A 27,103-nucleotide genomic window follows, 5' to 3' on the forward strand; every position below is an offset into this window, starting at 1 on the left:
AATGATCAGTTTAAAAATACATATCACATAACTATCTTATACTTAAACTTTATCAAATATAAATCTAGTTCAAATAAAATGCAGGATAAAAATATATGAGGTGGTGCACTTGTCACTTTGTGCACTAATCCTGCCTACTCTGTATATGTAACACACTTTATTAAACATGATCAAAAACAAATTCTAGAAGATTTTTTTTTCTGAGGTTGCTCGACATTTATAAAACCAAAATTGGGTCACGAACCAAAAAAGGTTGGGAACCTCTGCAATAGATGCTCCTAAACAGCATCTTGCATTGGGTCCCCATAAAGCTAGAAACGGCCCTGCCCGTTAGTATCATGACATCACTTCTGTTGTGATCTGACACTTTAATCTATAAAGACTGATTGATCAGTTTTAGTTGTTGAGCTATACCTGCTTTATTTGTTCAGTGCTGTCAATGAATAAGACTCAGTAGTTTATATTTTGCATGAGAGAAGACGCCTCCAATGTGGTGTTTTTTGGTGTTTTCAGAATAAAAGCAGTTTTTAAAGCAGTTTGTGACGATTGGATCTTTACTCACCGACTGATAAAGCTTCCTCACTCATCACTCAAAGACCTTCAGACGTCTCCAAACCTCCTGATTTATAACCTGTAGAAGCTCCCACTAACCATGGACTCACTCAGAAGTGAAAGTGTTGTGGAGATTCCATTGATGTGACTATATAAAGACACACAAACCAGTAAAACCAGCTTCTTGCTGTCGTCACTGATTCTCGTAAACACTTTTGATTAAATTCCTCGAATTGACATCACAGCTTTTTGTAAAGTGGCCTGTGCTCGTTGTTTCTACAGCAACTTTTAGTCCCAGAAGCTTCTTCACTGTTAAACTGGGAGTTGGTCTGGGGCTTATACTGGGGAGCTTTTAGCCTGGAGGAGGGAAAAGATTATGTTCAGATGAAGTTAGCATTTCCTGCCTGTGTAGCATTTCCTGCCTGTGGGAGAAGTTAAGATGAAGGTTTTCTGAGATCTGAGAAACACGTTCATTATCTCTGATTAAACATGGCGGCGGTTAAAGTTTCTGTGCTTCCTCTGAGAAGAGAAGAAGAAAAAGAAGTGTTTTTCTGCTTTAATGACAGAAACAGTTCACTAGGAAAACATCAGGACAGTGTGTGACCACACAAACAGTAGATCACATGCAGCGATGGAAAGTACAGCAGTGAGTTAGTCTGTGTTATTTAGTAGGAGCGCCCCCTGCAGGTCTCAGGCCTCGTCTGCACCTTTACAACAAAAGAAAACCCTCGCACGCAGACATTTACAAACGTTTTCCACCACTGTTCAGCCAAATGTCATCACAAACAAAACAAATTTAAAAACAACAAACAAACATCATCTCACATGGCTAATCATTCATTAGTCCGTCTGTTTGTTTACTCCAGTAAACAATAAACATCTTTGGATCTTATTGGGTTTGTTCATACAATCACACAAACAAAGAACAAGTGCACAAACATCTTGTCATTTCTGTTGGTTAAAGGAAAGAAAACAAACAATCTTTCCATCTCTTCTTTGTTTGTTTGTTTGTTTGTTTACTTAAACAGTAAACAAATGTCTTCACCTTTTCATCTGGTTGTTTGTTCATCAGTTCATTATTTATGGACAGCGCGTGCACGAGAAGCAGGAAATGTCTCCGCTAAACTGACAACCATCCTCGCATCACGCAAGCGGTCAAAGGTCACCCTCAGAAAGTCAAAGGTCACCCGCAGGAGGTTGGTTCCTCCCAACGTGTCCCTCGGTTCTGACCAGAGTTCAGATCCTCCAGAGAAACGCGTCCAAAACCGCTCAGCAGAAAGTGTCTGTGCTGAAGGAGAGCTGCACCTACACACACACACACACACACACACACACACACACACACACACACACACACACACACACACACACACACTTTGTTCATTTGATCGATGAGTATTACCAATATTGTGGTTTATTTGTTCTCACCCGCTCCTCTTCGAAGCTGATCAGTCCTTCGTCGTCGTCGCTCTCTAGCTCCTCCTCCTGCTCCTCTTCTCCAATCAGAGCGCTGAGCTCCGTATTCGCCGGCCGAGGTTTGAGCAGAGCGACGATTCGCTGCAGGGAAGAGGGGCGGCCACCAGAGGGCGGGACTTCCTGCTGCTGCAGGTTGTCGCTCTGCTTCTTGGCGAAGTTGACGAACACCTGTCGTGAAGGAGAAGCTAACGTCAGACGGTGCTGCACATGTTACGGCTAACTAGCTAACAGTGTGTTAGGAACATGTCTGACATTGTCCAGGGTGGTCTGACTGACGGAGTAATCCTGGATGTTCAGCACCTCCACCACCTGCTCCATCTTACTGAACACCTGGTCCAGGTCGATGCGCTCCGCCTTCAGCTGGAACTGCACCTTGGTGTGATGTCGCTCCTGTGGGCGCAGCACACACAGATGTCAGTTTAGGGGGGACGGTGGTAATGTATCCCCCCACTTTATGTTAAGGGTAATTTTGTCGTCACCACACACGTGTGTAGACCATTTAAACACTCTGTCATAAACTGCACAATCACACATATATTTTATTTATAATGTATTTGGTAACACTAAGTTTATTTGTTTTGGAAGCATTCTCAACGCCTCATTCCCCCCAGAAACCCTGGCAGCGCCCCTGGGTGGGAATCATTCAAATTGTTGGCCCAGCTCTCGAAGTTTTTATTTAATACATGACAATCACAGGAAACATGAAATAAGTGCCGCAGATGCATTTTATAATGACCTTATCAATAGTAAAATCAATTTTAGCCATCGTCCCAAGTGCTTCTCAAAAGTCAATTTTACTAATTGTCATTGTTCCCCCATTTTTCAAAACAAACAAACAAACAAACAAACACTCCTGAGGTTTGGTGGAGGCAGTGAGGCGTGTCGCCAAGGTTACCGTTGCTTACCTTCAGCACGGCTTCAGGGAAGTTCCTGCTAAAGAAGCGAAGCACGTCCTTCACATTAGAGCTGCTCTTGGTCCTCACAGTGATCATGTAGCCATCTCCAAACCTAAAAGACATCAGAGTCCGTCAAAAATGGACACAACATCTATTTACATTTACACACAAACTGGCTAGCTGGGTTTACATTACAGATTTTCGCAGAATAAAAGCAATGTTTCTAAAGTTTCTACAAAGTGTAATTGCTCTTTGAACGTGTTTCCATTGAAGGTTGTTTTGGTGCCTCATAACTGAAGATGGACGCTCCAAACCTCCTCATAACACTCTGCAGTCCTTTGTTGATAATTTTTAAGTATAATGCTTAGAAATGTCTTGATCTCCTCTTCTGTCCTCACGTACCGTGTCATGTGACCAGATACATCATGTCATGTGACGTGTATTTGCGGAAAAAGTGTTTCCATTGCGCTTTTGCGATACATTTCAATATCAAAACGTCAAAATTCATGTGTTTCTGTTACCAGTTTTTATTGAAATATTTATATTTTGTGCATTTCTAAGAGTAATGAAAACACAACTAGAGAGAGCAGAGCCTCTGTGTGATGCTGCAGTGACTTCAGTGGTGTTAGAAACCAGCTGGTAATTGTGTTAACTGGTGACGAAGTGTTAGAAGTCAGACATCAGTTAACACGGGCACCGGTTTGAGCAGAACAGCAGTGATGATGAGGACTCCTCACCTGTTCTTCAGGTGCTGTATGCTGCCCAGACACTTGAACCTGCCGTTCACCATGATCCCCAACCAAGTGCATAGGGCCTCGCACTCCTCCATGCTGCAGAAAAAACACACACATCGCATCAACACACACACACACACATTGCATCAGCACACACACATACACACATTAACACACACACAGGGTGAGGCGGCGCACCTGTGTGATGTCAGCACCACTGAGCGTCCTGTCTCTATGATGTCGAGGATCAGGTTCCAGAGGAACCTGCGAGCCCTCGGGTCCATCCCAGTGGTCGGTTCATCCTGGAAACATCAGAGAGCAGGTATATCACTTCAACTGGTTGTCATAACAACTGGTGACTCTTTACTGCTGTCTGACCCACTCATTCATCACAGCACATTAACAACATTCATTTACAGCTTTCCCTACATCTGTCAGTCACAGGATAACATGATGACCTGTCAGAGCCTAACAGCAGCTGCTCCTACACACAGCACAAGGACCAACATGTCAGACTGACTGACTATGGTTCAGAGTTGAATTTAATTCTTACTGTATTTTGGCGTTCTCCAAGTTTCTCTCCCGTCAGTCTGCACACACGCAACTTCCTCTTCCTCCCGGACATGCAGAGTGTCACTGCTTGCCCTGTTTTTTTTATTGTTTTATCCAGTGACGTGCTGTGACCACTAGGGCTGGGTAGGCACGTTGCAAATCAAGACCACCAATGACAATTTCATATGTTTCTGCTGTCAAGTGTTAATTCAATTCAAATCAATTTTATTTAGTCATCTCAATGCGCTTATCAAAATATAAAATTCATAATAAGAAAGAAAAAACCCAACAAGATCCACATGAACAAGTGTTTAGCCATCTAACAAAATCAACATCATAAACACCATTAAAGAAACATAAACAATTATTTAATATAGCCTCCATACTCTCTCAACAACATTTATCTCATGACACGACAGCACATCTGTTGTTTGTGTTAGAAACACAGAAACATGGAAAAAATGACAACTTAGAACAGCCTCAGTGAGGAGCATCCACAAAGTCAATCCTTCCTTTTGTACCATTCACTGTGAAAAGTATGAAACATGTTCTGACTTTACCTTTGCTGAAGCTCTGGTAAATCAGGTGTTGGTCTCCATCTTTTAAAAGCTGTCGTTTTTCCTCAAAACAAAGTTTCTCTATCATCGCTAGCACTGTCATCCTGACTGTAGCGTTATCCCGCCCACTAGTTAAAGAAGGTAGCAGCAGCAGTCATGTGTCATCTATTCACTAATGTGCTGTGAACTTACGTATAGCATTTAGCATAGCGCAGTTACGTACAAAGGCAGCTCTCTACACTGCCTTTAAACGTAAATGGCTGGCATCTTGGGGACCTGACTGCGCATGCGCAAACACGTAACATCACGCAGTGGGAACGGAGGCAGAAGAGCGACGTGCCTTTGGGAGGGGGCGTGGCCTCCCTCTGCCTTACAGCGGAGCGAAAAAAAAAAAAAAAAGACTGTGCAGCTGTTCCAGGAAATAGCGCTGTTTAGTAATTTGGGCTATGAAACGCACAAAATGCGGACACTTTCAAACTTATAGGTACTGTAGGCTATTGGAAATGGAAAAATAAATAATTTATAATTAAAAAAAAAAAAAAAATTATAATTAAATAATCAAAATATCAATTCACCCTTGGGTAGGCACTGCCTACCTTATCTACCCTGACGGCACGTCACTGGTTTTATCTCACCATTGCCACACTATCCATGAGTTCCTCACATGCTCTGGTCGAGCTTGAGCTGCTGTGTGCTCCTGGGAACGTCAACTCTGTACGCAGCGCCATTTTCTGTCTTGTAAACTCCTTTCCTCCTTTCCCTCTGAGCTCTGCTGAGCATGGATGATCTCTCATCCAAAGGTGCGCTGCTACCTCCTACGTGTCACCTATTATTTTGCTATCTGGCTCACAGGCTGGGGGTATTTTGCATTAGACACAGTTAAGATGGATAACTAATCAAAGTTAGGTTTTGGTTAAATTCTAGTTTCAATATCACATATGCAGCATAAATAACTGTCTTTCTTTTAAACTGTGTTCCTGAGTGTGTTTATGTGCATCTGTGCGTGGTTGATGTGGTTTGTGGTTTTAACTATGTAAAGCATTTTGAGTTGCACGTTGTATGAAAAGCACTTTACAAATAAAGTTTGATTGATTGAATGCTTTTTACCAGTGCTATGCTATGCAATTCCCCTCACTCATAATTAAAGCTGAGTTATAAAAAGACAAAGGACTTTTCCCTGAATTAACTGTATTTGTTTCGAGTTAACATCTGAAAGTCTGCCTTAAAAGGTTGTATCAAGTTAATAAACATTGTCCCAGTCAGTTTTCCATGCCTCTAAAAAAAGACAAGGCTGGATACCAAGTGCCAAGATCAGAGGAAGGCTTCACGTTAAGCAACGTGACCAGAAGATCTGACCGAGGCCAAGGCTGACATCCTGAGGATGGAATATCTGGAGTTATTGAAGGGCAAGGAGCCGTGATGTTAGGGAAATAGTCCCAGGCTAAATTTCCTCAGTGATAACAGCTTAAACAGTCCACTATAATATCATGGAGTAATACCCTATCAGGAGGACTCTTACCTTTTAAACAGAGAAGCGATCTCACAGTGTGTGTGTGTGTGTGTGTGTGTGTGTGTGTGTGTACCCTCTCCTGGTCCTTCCAGGGAACTCCTCGTAGTCGAGTGTATAGCTCCAGATGTTCTCAAGCCGTGAGGTCGTCAAACAGAGCATCAAACTGTGGACAGTAACCGATGCTCTGCTGCACACGCAGAAGGTTCTTCAGAATGCTAACACACACACACACACACACACACACACACACACACACACACACACACACACACACACACACACACACACACACACACACACACACACACACACACACACACACACACACACACACACACACACACACACACACACACACACACACACACACACACTCATTGTGGAGGAGACCATCGAAAGGGGTGTAGATTAATGCTCGTGGAAACCACAAAAGCTCGACTTATTGACATGGGTCACAATGTGCAGGAATATTACCTCACAAAGCTCTGTGTGTGTGTGTGTGTGTGTGTGTGTGTGTGTGTGTGTGTGTGTGTGTGTGTGTGTGTGTGTGTGCCCTCTGACCTGCTCCCACTGATGAAAGCCTCTCCTCCGGTCGTGCCCTCGTCTCCCGTGAGCATCTTGAAGGTACTTGTTTTTCCGGCTCCGTTCACTCCCAGCAGGCCGAAACACTCTCCTGGTCTCACACCCACACACAGACGGTCCACAGCCAGGATACGACCCAACTTCCTGGATTTATACACCTGAAAGGAAACAGGGTTCATCTGATGTCAGCACAGGATTTGTGGAGGCCACGCCCCCTTAGTGCTAGCTGCTCGTGCTTAGAAGGCAGTCATCAGTTAACACAGACACCAGTTGGTGCAGAACAGCAGTGAAGCTGGACCTGCCAATGGTGTTTGACACAGTGAAGGATTGGCCAACTCTCCAAGTCTGTATACTGGTTTATAGTGAGTTATAATGGTTTGTACTAGTTTATATTAGTTTATACTGGTTTGTATTTGTGCGTACTGGTTTATATTGGTTATACTGGTTTGTATTGGTTCATATTGGTTACACTGGTTTGTACAGTTTATATTGGTTTACACTGCTTTGCATTGGTTTGTACTGGTTTTAGTGTCAGATATTAGCGAGGCCCATGGGTCATTTCTATACCTGTCGCCCTTGTTTATAAAAAATTAATCAATCCTTGAATAGAACTTATGTGTTACTGAGTAAAGAGTGAAGTCTTTTTTGGTAGAATTAATGTTCTTCCATATATCAATCATTCCCATCTCAGCTTTACAAACCTTGCCAACTGTCTTTTGTTTTTCCTCATGCTCGTTGTGTCTAAATTCTGATTTAATACTATGTTGAAATCCCCTCCGCAAATTAAAATTTCCATTGCTATTATATTGAACATAGATCTGAAAAATTGTTTATCAGTTTCTGGGGGGGCATATACATTTACCAGAGTGACAGGTTCATTTTCCAGTTTCTCCTTCACAATTACATATCTTCCCTCTTTATCTTGAGTTATTTTTTCACAAAGAAATTTAGTTGAGTTGGAAATTAATATAATGACTCCTCTTTTATGTCCTTGCTTACAAGTTCTGTAGTATGAATTCCTGTCTGTGATAGATGTGTCTCCTCTAAAAATATAACCTGTACCCTCTATTTTTTCAGTTTTGTCATGACTTTTCCTCTCTTTATTGGTGAATTCAAACCATTTATATTAAGCGACAATATTTTCCAACTGTTATATACCATTATATCAGATTATTACATCTGCATGTTCACCCAAGCAACTCAGAACCAAGCAAAAAAGAAACATTTTATCAACAATATGAACAACATCGTACTTCCATACGGGGGTACTCACCCTACTTCCCCCAAAGTCCCTGTTGGAGGCTGGATAGGGAACCCTCATCTCGCATTAGGGCCCCTCCCTAGACATTGATATATAACCATCTTGAGGCTCTCTCCCCTGTCTAGAAGTGTCCAACATTTTTTAAACTTGTCCTCCTCTCTGTCAGTTGGTAATACATTACAATAGTTATAGTTAAAGCCCCGGTTTACTGATAATCTCCCACTAAGATGTTTTATTTCTATGTAAATTGAACCTGTTTAATAGCTATTATTGCTCTCTGCCTTATCCCAGTCATATTTTAATCATTTCACATTTATTGTAATCTTACCCTAACCAGGTTTTACAATAATAGTGTTTTTGTCCATTTCTCCAGATGAGTTGTGATTACTCCCTCTGGTAATCCTGTAGTTTCTCCCTCGCTCGCTGTGCCGTGTCCTCGTTCGATCCACTGTCTCCCACTCGCTGCCATCCTTGTGCTCCGAGGAGTCTCCCTTCCTCTCGTCCATCGATGTCGTTCGGCATGTCTAGTGAGAATCCTCTTGCGCTCATATCCTGTGTGACTTCTCCAGCGTTATCATAACTTTTTACTCCGTCATTCCAGTGGATTCGTATTTTTATAAACGGGGTCTGGAAATGGATGTTTTTCTCCCTTAGTGCCTTCTTTATGCCCAGGTATGATCGACGTTTCTGAACAATTGCGGGTGGATAATCGTGGTCAAACCCGATTATCTTTTCTCCCACTTTCACCTTCTTCTGCCACACCTTTTTCAGAATCATTTCTTTGGTTTCAAACTGTAGGAGGTTGATTACTATTGATCTCGGAGGGGCACCTGTGCTCCATTTTAGTGGCGGAGTTCTGTGGGCACGCTGTATTAGCAGTTGTATTTCCTTAGGAAGCTCCAATTCTGCTTTCAGCAGTTGATCTACATAGTTCAGCATTGAGCTTCCTTCGGTTTCTTCTGGTAGACCAAATATGCAGATGTTTCTACGTGACCTCGTTTCCTGCTCCGTTAATTTGTCTTGCATATGTCGGGTCTGGTTTAGTAGTTTCAGCAGTGCTTCGTTCGCATCGGTATTACACGCCTCCAGCTCGGTTATACAGCCCTCGGCTTTGGTTAGCTTAGCCTTTTGGTCTCGTAACTCTTTGTTGTTTTCTTGGAGTTTGTGGTCAATTTCTTCTCAAAGCGAAGTCAATTCTTGTTTCATTTCACTCTTTATGTCGTTCTTAAATATTTGCAGCTCCTCTCTGATGTTTTGGTGGAGATCTTTTATGTGATATTTGCTAGCCCCGCTCTGAGGGCCTTGGTGTGGTCTGGGTCGGCTATCCCCATCGTGTCGTCACCGGGTTCTGCTCACTTCGATCAGGGAGCGCTGCCATCACAGCCTGTTCCTGTGTTGATTTCTTGATTCTGCGGCTTTTACGTTTAGTATCACCACTCATTACGAGATGTAAACCATTTGTATATCGAGTTAACTAGTTTTAGTGGGGCTTTTTTAACCGACTACGAGGAGCTTGAAACAGCGCAGCTGCTCACATTGCCATCTTCCCGGAAGTCCCATTTGGCCCTCAGTTTTGTCAAGAATGTCCACAAAAACCTAGTTCCACGGGCCAAATTTGCCCGCAAGTTTTTTGTCAACAACATATTATTCTCCACAAAAGGTTTTGGAGTGCTGTTTACAAGAGCTCCGAGGTGTGCGCCACCGCATGTAACACACACAGACGCACCAACAGCGCTACTCAAGTCATAGCCTACCTACCGATACATCATGGACCGCTACTTGGTAAAGACCCGACACCCACAAGTGAACCAGTCCAAGCTCTCGGAAACACGTTGATAAAAAGATGTATCCTGCCAGCAACAATTATGAACGATTACAGCTACTGAGAAACTTATCTCTGAAAAAGAAAGGGTGTGCTTTTCATTTATTTTATTTTAATCTATAAAAATATCCAAGCTGTACCGACATTTTTTTCCATGGCCCCCAATCATTTAAAAAAATGCCCCCAATGCCCCTATTTTTAGACTACGGAGGCCAAAATTGCCCCAGATGACTGAGCTGGCAGCAGCAAAACAGCAGAGCGGAGCTCACAGATAAAATTATTTACTAAACATGAACTTTTTCTTCTAAGAAAGGATACGATACTTCAACAACAAACTATCATTTACCATCTGACTCTGGCTCTGAGGTAATCATCTACTCATTTTTTATTCACTGGCTCAACTAAAAAGCTAAATAGCAAGCTAGCTCGCTACAAGTAGCAAGCTAACTACCAGAAAAATGACTCTTTCACAACAGAATACAGCAGTTTTAAGATTACTGAACTGGAGACTACAGTGCGAGGAATACACGTAAACATTGAGATTATTGGACACTTTGGATATGATAATGATACAACTGTGTCGCTGTTCCAAAACAGCAGAGTGGATAAAGCTAACTCACTACCAGCTTGTGCTAACAAGGCTATCAGAGCTAGGGAGGATCCTGTTCCCGTTGATAAGCCAGCAGGTGCAAGTCCTTCCTGGAAGACCCATAGAGTTAAGCCTAAGAAAAAGTCATATCCACTTCAAAGTCTAACAAGCCGAGCAAAGCGCCCTGATATCAGTAATGAGACGGACTGGCCTGCACTCTCTTCTCAGACTGCAGCCTTGACGACAACTTCCTTGTCTGCCCAGGCATAAAAGTGGACATCTGTTAAAGGCAGGAGGATCACCAAATCACAAGCCCAGTTTTATGTAGAACAGGATAATCGATTTGCCCCACTGCTGAATGACCTAGGATCTCGCTCTAATGAGGTCATCACACAACCTTCTGGAAATGCAAAGACTGAAAGTGCTTCAGGAAAATAAAAGCGACATGGTAGGCCAAAGCAACAACCTCACACACTGATAGTGGGAGATGTTTCTGTTAAAGATGCCCAGAAGATGTTTCGCAACAACGTGAAAGTTATCTGCATACCTAATGACAGAGTATCAGATCTGGTTGACAAAATATTGCATACTGTGGCAGATTACCTACATTTCAAGAATGTTGTGATTCATTTTGGATTAAATGATTTAGCCAAGGAAGAGTCTGCGGTGTTAAAGCAGGATTTCACCCATCTGCTAAAAACTGTGAGCTGTTTGCAGCCTAAAGTGTTCATCAGTGGACTGATACCTCCAGTCCGCAGAGGAGATCTGAAATTCTCAAGGATTTTCTCTGTGAATAAATTTTTATCTTTGGCTTGTGCTGCCCTTTCAATAATTTTATAAAGAATGTTCAGATTTTTTGGGAACGTCGTCATCTTTTTAGAGCAGATGGACTGTGTCTAAACAAGGCTGGAGTGAAACTTTTCACATCCAACTTATTTTACTTCACCAGTCACACTGCTATCAGTTCCGATAAAGACAGAGGACAATATGTTCCATCGGCGAACAAAACAACAAGAAAAGAACATGGAGTCGATAAGCTTCTATCAAGACGTGAAAATCAAAATCGCCAAAATGAAGAGGTCAACTTTACCCACACATCTCAGGACCCACCTGCTTCACCCCAAAATTCACCTACTTCCATCTCATTCAGCTTCTCTCCTACCCCTGCCTTCCTGGATTTAACTGCCCAGATGAATGAGCTGGTTCTGGATGGCACAAGACTGACACCCCACCACGATCCCATCTTCTCTCCACTAAAGAAGCAATCAGCACCACCCATCCCTCCTCAACGATACCAGGCCCAGGATCACTCTTCTCAGGCCAGCTGTGTTTAACTTAGAGCAACACAGGTCTGATGTGTGCTGGATCTCGACTGCAACACCTCTATTTTTAGGAACAACCAGAAAAATTCAGGGCCTTATGGAGTGTCACGGCAAATTTGCGGTTGACCTCATTTGGAGACATGATTTATTGCTCTGGTTGAATGATGGAGTCCAGGCGAGGCATTGATGATTTTATAAAAAAGGTTTATTATAAAACTAAGTAAAAAGGAGTACAAAGATGGACAAAATTAGTGACCGCCCGGGCGGACGTCCGATGATCGAGACCCGCTCTAACTAACAGTTTCACAGCTTAAGCTTTTATACATGTAACCTGTGTCTCCCAGTAACGGGTAAACTTACTGTCGACCTTGGCTGTAATACCCAAAATCTATGGTTCTAAAAAAAATCCTACACCAAGTTCCTACAGTTCCATAATCACAGGTTCATTAAATTCTAAACTCCAGCAGGTTCAGGAAAAGGGAGATTGATAGTAACATAAAGAAAAAATTCTCACTTACATGAACACACAGATTCGTTACTTAGTTTTTAGGAAAAAGAAAATCTAACATAAATTTATTCAACAATCATGTTGCATCCTGGTGTTGTGTCTTGAATGGTATAAAGCAATGATATATTCATATATCTTTGAGGCACATTTCACTCATATAAAATAACCTAAACAAAAATAATGTTCAACCAAAATTGTTTCAAATCTACAATGAAAATAAATGTATCCCTCACTGGGACCCAAACTCAACAATAGTTCTTTTTAGACTCTCATCTATATAAAATATTCACAAAAATAACATAATAAAAAAATAAAGCATTTGCCTTCAAGTTTCTCTGCTTGGAATGTTCTGTTAATTTTCAACCGTGAGTTATTTTTTTGTTACCTTGGGCCCAAGGACAAAAGAAAAATACCTGAGATCTCAGTAGAAAAAGTATCAAAATAAAATATAACTCCTTTGGTGCGATCCTTACTGGTCCTGGGACCATCACTTCATCCTCGCATCCCTGTCCTGGAGAAGCATTCCTCTGAGCAGCGATGATGATCTTGTGGTGGTGAGAACAGCTTCTCTGTTATACGTATATTGTCTCTCCTCAGAAAAAAAAACCCTACACACGAAACGAGTGTGCAGAAAATTACTGTTCAGTTTCAATCTTTTTGTTCCATAGTCCATTTGTCAACAAAAAAAAATAACATGAAATGTGATCATGTTGAAAGCAAAACAAAAAAAAATAGAAAAAACAACTACATAATGTATTTTCCACATATTCATTTTAAATTAAACACAAGATTTGCATATTTATTTTGACCCTCGATGAACATTGAGTATGTTGCTTTAAGCTTAATTTCTAGGCCTCAGTTTAGCTAACAGTGGTGTGAAATAATTCAGCATCAGTTACATCTTCAGTTCACAAGTCATATCCTGACTTTTAACTACATTTATACAAAAATACAAAACAAAACACACAACTATCATTTTAAAAGATACTAACACTAAGTTAAACACTAACTTAAGGTGAAACTCACCTCAGCATCTGTCGATGAAAAAAAACGTCAGCTCCTCAAGCTGCTTGCGTTTAAGTTTTTCTTTAACACTCCCTCTCTGATGAGAAAATAACAATCAACTACTCATCTTTCATTTGAACCATACACAAAAACACTTCTTTAATCACAGACCTGTCCGTGGCTCTTTGTGTAGGAGCAGCTCAGAGAGGCACAATGCTTCCTGCGTGTCTGCAGCATGTGGCTAGCAGTTAACCTGTGAGTGAAACGTGTGTGTGCGGTGCGTTCAAAGACAATCCGAAATCAGAGTACCGGAATTACCTGGGTTACACTCTCCCCCTCTAAACTGCATGAGTCTCTGCATGCATGTCTTGCCTATCAGTAGGTATGTGCAAAGATGCAGTGTGGGAAAATGCTGTTCCTAATGTCTGAAAAAATGAACTAATAGCCAAAATCAAAGGCTCCCCGAGCTCGTCATAAGTTAGTTTGCGAGGTTGTCGCTTTTCTCTGGTTGAACGCCTCAACCCTATTGACTCTGTATCTGGACCCACACATGCTTCAGCTTCAGTGTCTGCAACTGTAAGTTCTGTTCTGACATGACCTGTGCTATCTGTGATAGGTGAAGTATGTGTCACATCGGGCTCTGGGATATCAATGATAACATAGTCTGGGGCTCTACATCGTGGAGTAGTTTCTGACTGGGGCTCATAGTTCGCTTTAACAGGAGCATGAGTGGAGTTTTGCGGTACAAAGGCAGGGACATCAGGGTTAAACGCCTTCAGGACTGATTGGAGTTCAGATGAATCTCCACCCTTTTGTAGAAAAGGACCTCTGGTGAGAATGTCTGGCACTTGTGTGCGAAGATACAGGTCATCTTCATGACTACTAAACTCATCCTCCTCGTCATCTTCATCCACTTGTGTGATTTTTGTATTTCTTTTCCTAAGTCTCATTTTCCTTGATGGATCCATGTGGGAAACAGTTTCTTGGGTTTCTCCTGTAGACAGGAACCCACATGGCAACAAGAGGTCTCGGTGTAATGTACGACACGGCCCCTCTCCTGTTTCAGGTTTCACTACATAGACAGGGCTGTTTCCTATCCGTGTGACAACAACATGTATTTTCTGTTCCCATCGATCTGCAAGTTTATGTTTTCCCCTGATATTAACATTTCTCACTGGGACTCTATCACCCTCAAAGAGTTCAGCTGCCCTGACTTTCTTGTCAAACCTAGCTTTGTTCTTTTCCCCCGTCTTCAGGGAACTCTTAGAAGCTAATGTGTAGCTCTCTTGCAGGCGTTGACGAAGGCCTCTGACATACTCTGAGTGGGTCTTGTGGTTGCCATTATCAGGGTGGATTCCCAGGATTAGGTCGATTGGCAGTCTGGGCTGCCTTCCAAACATTAGTTCATAAGGCGAGTAGCCCGTTGTGTCATTTCTTGTGCAGTTATATGCGTGGACTAGGGGTTTTTCAAAATCCCTCCAGTGCTGTTTGTCTCTCTCTTCCAGGGTCCCTAGCATATTCAAGAGTGTCCGGTTAAATCGCTCCACCGGGTTTCCGCGGGGGTGGTATGGGGTGGTACGTACCTTGTCAGCTCCTATCAACGTGCAGAGCTCTCTGATGGTCTTTGACTCAAAGTCTCTACCCTGATCGCTGAGCAGACGACTGGGGAATCCGTAGTGGACAATGAAGTTTTCCCACAAAGCTTTTGCAATGGTTCTCGCTTTCTGGTCTTTAGTTGGCACGGCCACTGCGAATTTCGTGAAGTGGTCAGTGATAACTAATACGTTTCTCGTATCTCGATTGTCCGGCTCAATGGATAAAGAATCCATACAGACCAGTTCAAGTGGGTAGGTTGCATGAATATTTTCCAAGGGTGCTGCTTTTTGAGGCACAGTTTTTCTCCGAAAACAGCGCTCACAGTTTTTGCATCTCTCATCGATGGCTTTGGCCATCTTTGGCCAGTAGAACCTGGCACGAGCAAGGTGTAACGCACGCTCTGAACCAAGGTGGCCAACATCATCATGCACACCTTTCAGTGCCTGTCCTCTGAACTGTTCAGGTAGGACTAACTGGTAGACAGGACTGCCACGCTCAACCCACCTTCTGTACAGAACACCTTCCCTGAGTTCAAGTCTTTTCCACTCTCGCAGAAGAAGTTTGACGTCGGGGTGTTCAAGATTCATCTCTCTGAAGCTAGGTTTTAACCCTCTCTCCACTAGAGCGACAACACGTGAGAGAGATGGGTCATCTTTTTGGGCCTTACACCAGTCAGAGGTTGTCATGGATGGCAAAGTGTCTTCGCCAAAGACACCAAGTACCAAGGAAGGGTCGATCGCAAGAGATTCTGCAGCAACAAGTTGCTCTGGGTGGGAATGGTGTTCACCCGCAAATGCCACGAAATGACGTTGACATAAGGCAGAGAATACTTCATGATTCACTTCATCTCCTCTGTTCAAAAGCAGTCTTTTCATATCATCAATCCTCTCTCTTTCTTCTGTGAAAGCTTCATCCTCGTGAGGCGGATCTTGGGGCCTGCGGGATAACCCGTCTGCATCACCGTTGGCTTGGCCTGCCCTGTATTTGATTGTAAACTGGTAGGTAGAAAGGGCAGCCAACCAGCAATGTCCAGCGGCATATAGCTTTGCAGATGTTAGCACGTATGTGAGAGGATTGTTGTCTGTAAGCACAGTGAAATTTGTACCATAAAGATAATCATTGAACTTCTCACAAACGGCCCACTTTAGAGCTAAGAACTCTAGCTTGTGAGTAGGATAGTTTCTCTCACTTTTGGAAAGACCACGACTGGCGTATGCGACAACTCTGAGCTTCCCCTCCTGCTCTTGGTAGAGTGCAGCTCCCAAGCCTTCACGAGAAGCATCAGTATGTAAGACATACAGTAGTTGGGGGTTTGCAAAGGAAAGAATGGGTGCAGATGTTAATTTTTCAATGAGAGTTCTGAATGCACTCTCACACTCTGGAGTCCACTCTTTTCCCAGGGGCGCATCGGGGCTGACAAATGATCTGAGGTGGTCTCTTTTATATATTTTACCCCTTTTCTTTGGCGGATAGTAGCCTGCTGTCAGATTGTTAAGAGGTTTGGCTATCTGGGAATACCCCTCGACGAAACGTCGATAGTATCCAGCAAAGCCTAAAAAACATTTCAACTCTTTCTTGGTTGAAGGACGAGGCCAATCTGTCAAGGCAGACACCTTGTCAGGGTCAGTGTGGACTCCATGGGCATCTACCACATGACCAAGATACTTAACTGAGGTCTTAAAGAAATGACACTTTTCTGGAGAGAGCTTTAAGCCATAATCCTTAAGACGCTTCAGCACTTTCATTAACCGTGCTTCGTGCTCCTCGACTGTATCAGAAAACACGATTAAGTCATCCAGGAAAACAAGTACCTCACTTAAGTGCAAATCACCAACACACCTTTCCATGAGACGTTGAAAGGTGCTGGGAGCGTTTGTAATACCCTGTGGCATCCGGTTAAATTCAAAGAAACCCAAGGGGCACACAAAAGCAGTTTTGGGCTTATCTTCCTCGGCCATTTCAACCTGGTAATAACCGGATTTCAAATCCATGACTGAAAACCATTTGGCACCGCTGAGGGCCGAAAATGTTTCCTCAATGTTAGGAAGGGCATATGCGTCTCTGATGGTTCGAGCATTTAACTTTCTATAGTCAACACATAGCCTGATCGAGCCATTCTTCTTCCGCACCAAGACTATTGCTGAAGCAAAGGGGCTCTCTGACTCTTTGATGATTCCTGCATCAAGCAGTTCTTTCAGGTGCTCCTTGACCGCTTCTCTGTCTCGGGGATGAATTGGCCTTGGCCTCTCCTTAAAAGGTGCTTCGTCTGTCAGCCTAATGCGGTGCCTCACAGCAGTGGTATGACCATATGACAGGCTATTCACAGCAAATACTTCAGGAATTGACTTAAGCTTTTTGATGATGCGCTCTTTGTCGGGTTCAGATATTGGGGAATCATCGAGATTAATCTCAAGATCGTCACTGCTAGGCTTGTCCTGAGAGGACATGCTTCGTTCAGGCTCAATTGGGGTAATGTGCTGGGCTGCACAGATCTGGGCAAGGATGCATTTTGGGTGCAGCGTGACACTGTGCTCACTCAGGTTACGCAGGACAACAGGGACCCTGCTGCTTGATTTAAAAGGAATATCAATGAGTGCAGCCTCAAGGAAAAGATTGCCTGGCAACCCATGACTTTCATGTGGTTCTAACACAAATGTTGTGCTCTGACTCTTCTTCTCCGGTCTGACATAACCCATGACACAGCACTTTTGTTTGGGAGCAATGGTGACAAAGTCTTTTCCATGTAGCCTGACAGGACAAGATTCATGGTCAGCCTTCTGCGTCTGGGCAATGTGCTGGAAGATCATTGCAAAGTCATTTGAATAAAGTTTCCGAATAAACTCTGGCCCTTCTTTTTCAAGTCCATGCTCATAGAGTCGTAAGAGCACATTAGTCCAAATCAACAGGGGGATTCTGTTGTTGAACTGACATTCTGGGACCACAAGTGCTAATACATCTAGGTCTTCCTCCCTGCCAGTGATGGATTGAGGAAAGGTAAGATGAGTCTCTATGTAGCCAAGATAGGGAACATGCTGCCCACCAGCTCCCTCTATCTCAAGAAGAGCATGAATGGAATGGATCGGTAGATGAGATAGGAAGTTGCTATGAAAACGCTCAGAAACTGTTGTGACTTGTGAGCCGGTGTCCATAATGGACTCACATTGGAAACCCTCAAGGAAGACTGTGGCTGCACAACGAGGACCAATAAGTCCTTCTGGTAAGGGTCGCTTTGTATTATAGTCAATCTCCATAGTCTGTGTCATAATTGTGTAGCACCTGCACACCACTCTATATGAAAGCCCTTCTTGAGAATGGAGGGGTGCTAGGGTTCAGTTAAATTTGTGACGATAGATACCACAAAAGTTGAGATCCAGAGATTGAATTTGTTTAAACAACTTTATATGAACTATATTTTAAGATGCTGAATAACAATATACAACGACACACACAATGGAATCCAACACGTGTCAAATCAGCTCTAACAATGGTGGTGGGCCCACACCACACACGCACACACATACACACAGTCACGTGTAATAGTTAAACCGAACGACTTCCTCTGTCTTACTCACAACTCGATGCAATTATTGTTTCCAGCTGGTAGGTCTTTCAAAACATTGGGTGCGTTGAAACTCTGTCTTTCAAAACATTGGGTGCGTTGAAACTCTGTCTTTCAAAACATTGAGTGCGGTGAAACACAGCGCAACTCCGGTTCCCGAACACAGTAGCCGACACGTGGCTCCCCGTTAACCAGCAGTAGCCTCCTCCTCGTCCGCAGTGCTCTCACACCGGGTCCTGCGCAGTAGCTCCTCGTTAGCCCGCTCGGCTAACTCCTCCGTTCGCGCCTCTCTCACACCTGGTCCTACACGGTACGACCCGTCCTCCGCTCTCCACGCTGAAGTCTGTCGAACTCCTCAAAAAAAACCTGCAAGCCTTCACGTAGCTTCACTCCGTCTCTCCGTCTATGTTTCTCCGGTCAGCCACACACCTCGCGCACACCTCACTCCCCTTTTTCCCGCGCTAGTCCGCTGACGTCTACTTCCGCCTTTTTCGATTGCATAATTCACAAAATTACGACAACCAACCATTGGAAATAAACCCAGGATTATAAAAGAAAGAAAAAAAAAACATAATACACATTGGCTTCAATAGTATTATTTCAACTATATATCATGCACCAATAATGCAAACTGTTAAATAAAATATTATCAAAACCTTTACATCACTCAATAATGACATAAAATAATAATGACACCAACTATAATAGTAAATAAACAATTACTTACTCCAGCCCGGTGCCTGATAAACATTTAATAGATCTGGTTATTAGTTTACTCACAGGCTACACTCACCCCCTTCTAAAAGGTTTTGATGGCCCCATCAAACAAATTCAGAAGACTCTAACACAGTTTAAAGTTTTAGAAGCAACCATGTTAAAACAAGTGAAACACAACGCCATGGGATGGCACCAGAAAGTTTTACAGAGACTGCGTCTACTGTCTTTGTAGGTTCCACTTCCCACCAGCACTCCATGGCTTAGAACTGTCACCGGATGATCACATGGCTTACCAAGTTCATCATAGCTTAGCTTCACAACAGGCCTTTTGAGTCTCCTTGAACGTTCATCAGGAATATCCATATCTGATTCACCAGCCTCGTTGATGTCTGCTCCCCGTTCCTGCTCATCATCTTTGAGTTTGACATTGAGATTCAGATCAGGGTCATCATTAGGTACCAGCTCTGGATCATCCAGATTTGGAGCTTGTCGTCCAAGTTCAGATCCGGAAACTACTGACTTGGTTTGCCTTACACACATTTCTGGATGTGATAGCACTTTCTCCCAATCCAGTTCAACATTTCTTGGTAGGTAAACTTCCTCGTACTCTGACTCCGATGATATATCATTTTCCCGGTTGATCGTCTGTTTTGACTCTGTAGTCTGATTCTTCAGTTGTGCTCTTGTTATAGATCTTTGTTGTGCCTTTTGGTCATCGTCATCTACAGGTAGTCTGACAAGGTATCCAATAGGCAACAGATGATTACGATGGACTGTCTTTTCTGCACCCATGCCTCTTTCTGGTTTAATCTTATAAACGGGGAGATTGGGCAGTTTTTCCACAACAACATATGGCAAGGGTCTCCATTTGCACTTGAGCTTTTGTTTCCCAGTGCCTCCAAAGTTCCTGAGCAGCACTCTGTCACCTTGGTCGATAACTTGTTCTTTCACATGTTTGTCATGTGCGTGTTTGTTTCTTTGATGGTTTTTGTCAGATGATTCTGTGGCTAAAGTGTAAGCTCTTTGAAGATCTTTCTTGAGTTTGGCAACATATTGGTGATATGGCCTAAGTTTCTGACTTTCATCAGCCACACCAAAACAAGTGTCTACCGGTAGACGAGCTTCTCTGCCGAACATTAGCAGATAAGGCGAAAAACCTGTTGCCTCATTTCGAGAACAGTTGTAAGCATGAACCATCTGACTGATCTTTTGACTCCATTTTTGTTTCTGTTGCCGGTCCAAAGTCCCAAGCATTGACAACAAGGTCCGGTTAAACCTTTCTGGCTGGGGATCTCCCTGAGGGTGGTAAGGAGATGTTCTAGATTTACGGATTCCAAGCATTTTAAGTAAATCCTGTATCAACTGGCTCTCAAAATCTCTCCCTTGATCTGAATGAATTCGTGCAGGGAGTCCGTAGTGCACGAAGTAACGTTCACAAAGGATCTTGGCCACTGTAATTGCTTTTTGGTCTTTGGCCGGAAAAGCTTGGGCGTACCGAGTAAAATGGTCTGTCACTACTAAGATGTTGGCGTAACCTTGCGAGTCAGACTCTAGTGATAGGAAATCGATACACACAAGGTCTAAAGGGCCTTCACTTTTAATCTGGTTTAAAGGAGCTGCTTTCTGAGGAAGGGCTTTGCGAGTGACGCATCTACCACAATTCCGCACATACTGCTCAACCTCAACCCCCATCTTAGGCGAATAGAATCGGTTTCTTATAAGTTCAAGAGTCTTTTCTACTCCTAGATGTCCAGCATCATGTTGACGTATTCTTTAGGCAGTACCAGCTGTTTAACTTTGACGCCAGCCCGTTCAATTTCTCTGAAGAGCAGATTATCTTGCATGATCAGTTTACTTGCTTCTTTGTAGAGCAGGGTAGCATTAAGGTTGTCTCCAGATTTGAATGGTGGGCCACAAGTTAAAAACTGTTTGATCGGAGCGATAGTAGAATCTTCATCTTGGGCTTTAACGAGATCTTTGGAAGTCAGTTGGGTCAGGGAACCTGGATCCAATCGGATTGGATAAGCAAAACAGTCTGGTACGGCTTCAGGTGACACTACAAGTGACTCCGCCAGTGTGGTAGGCTCTTTGGGTGTCTCTACACAGCTGATCTGTCTACAGAGGGCTTTGACACTTTCAGGGGACATACTTTCCCAACATTCCTCCGTTGTGGGGAGAGGATTGCGTGACAAAGAATCTGCGTCGATGTTGCTGCTGCCTGGTCGGTATTGTAAAGTAAAGATGTACGTCGAGAGGGCCGAGAGCCATCGATGACCAGTTGCATTAAGCTTGGCAGTAGTGAGAAGGTAAGTAAGGGGGTTGTTATCGGTTCTCACGGTGAACTGGGCCCCATACAGGTAGTCGTGAAATTTATCCACCACAGCCCACTTAAGTGCCAAAAACTCGAGCTGGTGCACAGGATAGTTCCTTTCAGAGGCACTCAACTTTCTGCTGGCGAAAGCGACTGGTCTTAAACCTTCTGGGTATTCTTGGTTTAGAACTGCCCCTAAACCTTGGAAACTTGCATCCACATGCAGGGTATAAGGCTTTGCTGGATCAGCAAATGCCAACACCGGAGCGTTTGTGAGGCAGCTGATAATCTTTTGGAATGCTTCATCGCAAGACTTGTCCCACCTGTCCCCGAAAGGCTCATCAACTTTGTAGTAGGTTTTGTCATTCGATGGTTTGGACTTAGTTTTCTTTTGAGTGGGGGGATAGCCTTTACAGAGTTCAGTGAGGGGTCTGACAATGATGGAATAGTTTTTTATGAAGCGTCGGTAATAGCCACAGAATCCCAAAAATGACTGTAGCGACAGAAGGTCAGTTGGAAGTTTCCACCGGGAAACCGCTTCCACTTTGGCTGGGTCTGTGGCGATGCCATGCTCAGACACTATGTGCCCAACATAGGTGACACGTGAACGACAAAACTGGCACTTGTCAATAGACAACTTGAGTCCAGCTTCCTCAAGACGGTTAATGACTTTTAGGAGTCGTTGTTCATGTTCCTCCAGGGTTTTACCAAAGACGATCAGGTCATCCAGGTAGACGATTACCTCCAGCAGGTGCATATCACCGACAGCCTTTTCCATCAGTCTTTGGAACGTCGCAGGGGCCCCTGTAATCCCCTGTGGCATTCTTTCGAATTGGAAAAATCCCAAAGGACAGATGAAGGCAGTTTTGTCTTTGTCCTCTTCAGCCATTGGGATTTGATAATAACCGCTTCGTAAGTCTAACACTGAGAACCACTTGCTGCCGGATAAACAATCCAGGGCATCATCGATACGCGGAACAGCATATTGGTCGGGAATGGTTCTGCGGTTTAGAGTCCGGTAGTCGACACACATTCGAAGTCGACCATTCTTCTTTCGGGCAAGAACTATAGGGGAAGCATATGGACTCCTTGACTCTTTTATTATTCCAGCCGCTAAAAGGCCTTGAAGATGACGTCTGAGGTCATCAAAATCGGCAGGGGCAATGCGGCGAGACCGCTCTCTGAAAGGAGTGTCATCAGTGAGACATATGTGATGCTCCACTCCTTTGGCCAAACCTACATCCCATTCTTCAGTGGAGAACACTTTTGAATGTTGGGCCAACTTTTGACTTAGTCTCTCTCTCCATTCTTGGCTTATGGGGGCATCACTGAAGTCAAACAAACAAGGATCTATTTGTGAAACAGCTGGGGTTTGAGTCTTTGATGCATCAGTTACCACGTCGGCTACGTGCAAGTGAGCAATTACAGTGCCCATAGGAATAGCAGTTTGTTTTAGTGACTCGTTGCGCAGAAGCACTAAGAATTTGTCTTTCTCCAGCATATTAGAGAACAATACAGTTGGCTGGACGAGTACGCTTGAAGGAAGAGAAGGTGAGTGGGCACGTTCAGTGATGAGTATACTGTCTCCAATAGTTTGCTGTTCTTTTACTCGACAAATGGCAATGTGTTCTGTGCCGGGAAGAATGACGAGTGGACCAGGACCTGCCCATTTCACTTCAGCCACAGATAAGTCTTTGATCATTCCTTTGATGGACTTAGGATCAGGTACACTTACGTGGTCTTCCTCTTTGACGTGGACTTTGACTGAGTTGACATTCTTTGGGTCTTTGGTCTGATGGGTAGCATCACAAGATTGGATACCATGGGCATTTGTGCCAATCAGAACAGGTATGTTCTCAGAGCACCGTGGATCAGGGCATACTAAGGCAAGGACAGATTTGACTTTGCCTGACTTTCCTTTTCTGTGTAGCTGTAGACTTACTTGAATGTAGCCTTTATAAGGGTAACTGCTCTCGGACCCACTTAGACCCCAAATAGCTAATCCACTAACAGGATTCAGTGGGATGTGGGACAGATGTTTCGCATACCAGCTGTCAAAAATGATCGTCACTTGGGAGCCACTGTCCATCAGTGCAGTGCATGGATTACCGTTGATTTTAACTTGGGTAATAGAGGGTGGTCCCACTAAACCGTTAGGCAAACTATTTTTCTGCAGCTGTACTGAACTTCTCTTGGCATTTGCATCTGTGGTCTTATACCTTGTGTCATCGTCCGGTCTCTGATTTATCTTGGTCTTTCTCTGGGCTTGTAGCAACTTTTGTATAACTTTTGGGTAGTTTTCAGGAGCTGCACATTTTGTGGCATAGTGCCCATCTTCGCCGCACCGATAGCAGAAAAACTCACTGGGATGCCTGGATGTGATATATCACCAACCGCTCTGATGATGGCTTCCGGAGTGGAGCCTTGAAGGAGGAAACTTTGGTCTGGTGATTGGATGTTTGACTCATCCTGGCTCTGGGCTGGCTGAACTGGGTTTTCCTCTTCCTCAGAGGATCCAAATATTCTCCATGGCACAGCGAAACCTTGGGGCAGAACATCCAGAGGAATACTTTTTGCATTTACTTGCTCTCTGCACTCACATAGCACAGTTATACTTTGAGCCTGCGAGTCATACATTCTTCCTCTCACCTTAACTCTCCCCAGGGCTTTGATATTCTGCAGTGTATCTTCAATGAAATTGATTTCAACATCTTCAGGTACGTCTTTAACCAGCAAGGCATTGGCTGGGTTGATGCCTTCACCTTTACACCAATTCTTTAGCTGAGCCATCTCATGAGTTGTGTTTCGAGCTTCAATTTTTTTTTTTTTTAATTTATTTATTTATTTTTTAAATTTTTTTTTCTTATATGTCTCTGGATCAAACTAATCTTTAATTTTAAATTACCCCTTTTTATTTATTTACAATTTATTTATATATATATATATATATATATATATATATATATAATTTTTTTTTCTTTCTTTTTTTTTTTTTTTTCAATAAATTTAGTATCCCGGACGAGCCCCCAATTTTATGTAGCACCTGCACACCACTCTATATGAAAGCCCTTCTTGAGAATGGAGGGGTGCTAGGGTTCAGTTAAATTTGTGACGATAGATACCACAAAAGTTGAGATCCAGAGATTGAATTTGTTTAAACAACTTTATATGAACTATATTTTAAGATGCTGAATAACAATATACAACGACACACACAATGGAATCCAACACGTGTCAAATCAGCTCTAACAATGGTGGTGGGCCCACACCACACACGCACACACATACACACAGTCACGTGTAATAGTTAAACCGAACGACTTCCTCTGTCTTACTCACAACTCGATGCAATTATTGTTTCCAGCTGGTAGGTCTTTCAAAACATTGGGTGCATTGAAACTCTGTCTTTCAAAACATTGGGTGCGTTGAAACTCTGTCTTTCAAAACATTGAGTGCGGTGAAACACAGGGCAACTCCGGTTCCCGAACACAGTAGCCGACACGTGGCTCCCCGTTAACCAGCAGTAGCCTCCTCCTCGTCCGCAGCGCTCTCACACCGGGTCCTGCGCAGTAGCTCCTCGTTAGCCCGCTCGGCTAACTCCTCCGTTCGCGCCTCTCTCACACCTGGTCCTACACGGTACGACCCGTCCTCCGCTCTCCACGCTGAAGTCTGTCGAACTCCTCAAAAAAACCTGCAAGCCTTCACGTAGCTTCACTCCGTCTCTCCGTCTATGTTTCTCCGGTCAGCCACACACCTCGCGCACACCTCACTCTCCTTTTTCCTCTCTCCCCTTTTTCCCGCGCTAGTCCGCTGACGTCTACTTCCGCCTTTTTCGATTGCATAATTCACAAAATTACGACAACCAACCATTGGAAATAAACCCAGGATTATAAAAGAAAGAGAAAAAAAACATAATACACATTGGCTTCAATAGTATTATTTCAACTATATATCATGCACCAATAATGCAAACTGTTAAACAAAATATTATCAAATCCTTTACATCACTCAATAATGACATAAAATAATAATGACACCAACTATAATAGTAAATAAACAATTACTTACTCCAGCCCGGTGCCTGATAAACATTTAATAGATCTGGTTATTAGTTTACTCACAGGCTACAATTGTTTCTTGTGTCTCAGTGCCATAAACCAGTTCATTGGGACAGAAGTCGCTTGGTGTTACAGCTCCTGCATGTCCCACAGCAGGAGCTGTTACTAGTTTAAAGCAAATGGTGAGGCTGCTTGCTGGGCTAAAAACTTGCCTTGTCTCTCCCTAAGTTCAGCATTTTTATTGCGAACTAGTGTGGGATTTGGTTCGTTTGAACATTGTGCAGCAATATGATTATCTTGCCCACACTTAAAGCAGAACCACGTTCTCGGCATCCCGGGAACTCTGAAATGTTTTGTTGTGTTGCTGCTGTTAATTGCAAGACAGTCTTTTTTCAGGGCACCCTGATTCTCTTTTTGAATTTGGGCTAGGTTTTCAACTTGTTTTGTTAGTTCAGCTAGCTTAGTTTAGAGGATTCACTTTGTCTCTGCTTTGATACCAGTTGTTTGGAAGTGTCACTAATGGGGTTTTGTGACTTTTGGTGCAGCTTTTCTACTTGTTTAGTGAGCTCACTCACTCTCTTTTCGAGCTTTGATGGCTCGTCTCGCTTTGTGTTGGGTGTTGGGATAGACTCATAGTCATAAGAGGGCACATTAAAAATGTGATGAGCATGTGCAGCAGCTTTTGAAGTACCTAGATGCTTTTTCATCCTGTCTAACTTTGCTGAACGGCGATCTTCTTCAGTCCTCAACATGAGAAGAAATTCGGGGAATGAAGGTGGGTTGCTCTTTTTGTACTCTAACTGCAGACCGATAATAATGCTCTGGTCCCAACAACCCCTGCAAAACTGTCTTAGTAATTGATCATTGGAATTATCAGAAAAAGCTCCCCCTCTAGAGATTGCCCTTGAGAGGAGACTATGAAGTCTGTTCAAGTACGCTGAGGGTTTTTCGCCATTGTTCTGGTTAGCGCTGAGAAAGGCTGAAAATAGCTCTTCTCCATCCTCCACAACACCAAAAGCCGAGTCAAGTTGGGTTACATAAGCATTTGGAGGTGAGGTGATCCCGAGGCTCTTTATAACATCAGCAGCCGGACTCAGCAAGCTTTCAAGGATTTTTCTCACCTTGTGAGTGTCATTCAAGGATGGATCAGCAAGGAGGAGATCAACTTGGGTGCGCCAAACATCATAATCGACTTCACCATTAGGTCTTGGCATGCGGCCAGAAAAGGTGCGCATTCTCAAGTGTGTGGATGACGGAGTGGTTGACTCATTTCGAATGACATGTTCTACGATCACCTTCTGGATGTGAGGTGGGTTAAAGATGTTCTCATCTACGTGAACTGGGCTGGCAGACATGCTAGCATTTGCACCGCGATTGGGTGAGGGTTCTGGTGATTTACTATTATCATCGCTTGTAATGTCATGGTGGGACGTGTTACTGGTTTGGCTTACATGTACCTGTGTAGTATCTGGGGCCTTTTTTTTATCTCACTCTGT

At 43.4% G+C, this 27,103-nt stretch overlaps 1 protein-coding gene across 1 annotated transcript; it reads right to left on the reverse strand.

Moving 5' to 3' along the window:
* Window positions 1–1,731: 1,731 nt before the first annotated feature.
* LOC114470407 (ATP-binding cassette sub-family A member 2-like) lies at window positions 1,732–3,719 on the reverse strand. Its single transcript, XM_028458594.1, has 5 exons — window positions 3,662–3,719; window positions 2,934–3,036; window positions 2,281–2,418; window positions 1,981–2,196; window positions 1,732–1,857 (listed from the first exon to the last, which is right to left on the reverse strand). Exons 1-5 carry the CDS (start codon window positions 3,712–3,714, stop codon window positions 1,822–1,824), a joined length of 546 nt encoding a protein of 181 aa, XP_028314395.1. The 5' UTR covers window positions 3,715–3,719; the 3' UTR covers window positions 1,732–1,821.
* Between the last annotated feature and the right edge of the window lie 23,384 nt (window positions 3,720–27,103).

This window comes from Gouania willdenowi, chromosome 9 (genome assembly GCF_900634775.1).
Source record: "Gouania willdenowi chromosome 9, fGouWil2.1, whole genome shotgun sequence".
Classification (NCBI taxonomy): Eukaryota; Metazoa; Chordata; class Actinopteri; order Blenniiformes; family Gobiesocidae; genus Gouania; species Gouania willdenowi.

What these genes read in the sequence shown, in the direction of transcription:
- LOC114470407 (XM_028458594.1), bottom strand. Translation starts at nt 3,714, where the DNA reads ATGGTGAACGGCAGGTTCAAGTGTCTGGGCAGCATACAGCACCTGAAG. An exon ending in GTCAGACCACCCTGGACAAT is followed by an intron (nt 2,197 to 2,280) that starts GTCAGACATGTT and finishes CCTTCACGACAG; the next exon opens with GTGTTCGTCAACTTCGCCAA. An exon ending in TCAGCTTCGAAGAGGAGCGG is followed by an intron (nt 1,858 to 1,980) that starts GTGAGAACAAAT and finishes GTGTGTGTGTAG; the next exon opens with GTGCAGCTCTCCTTCAGCAC.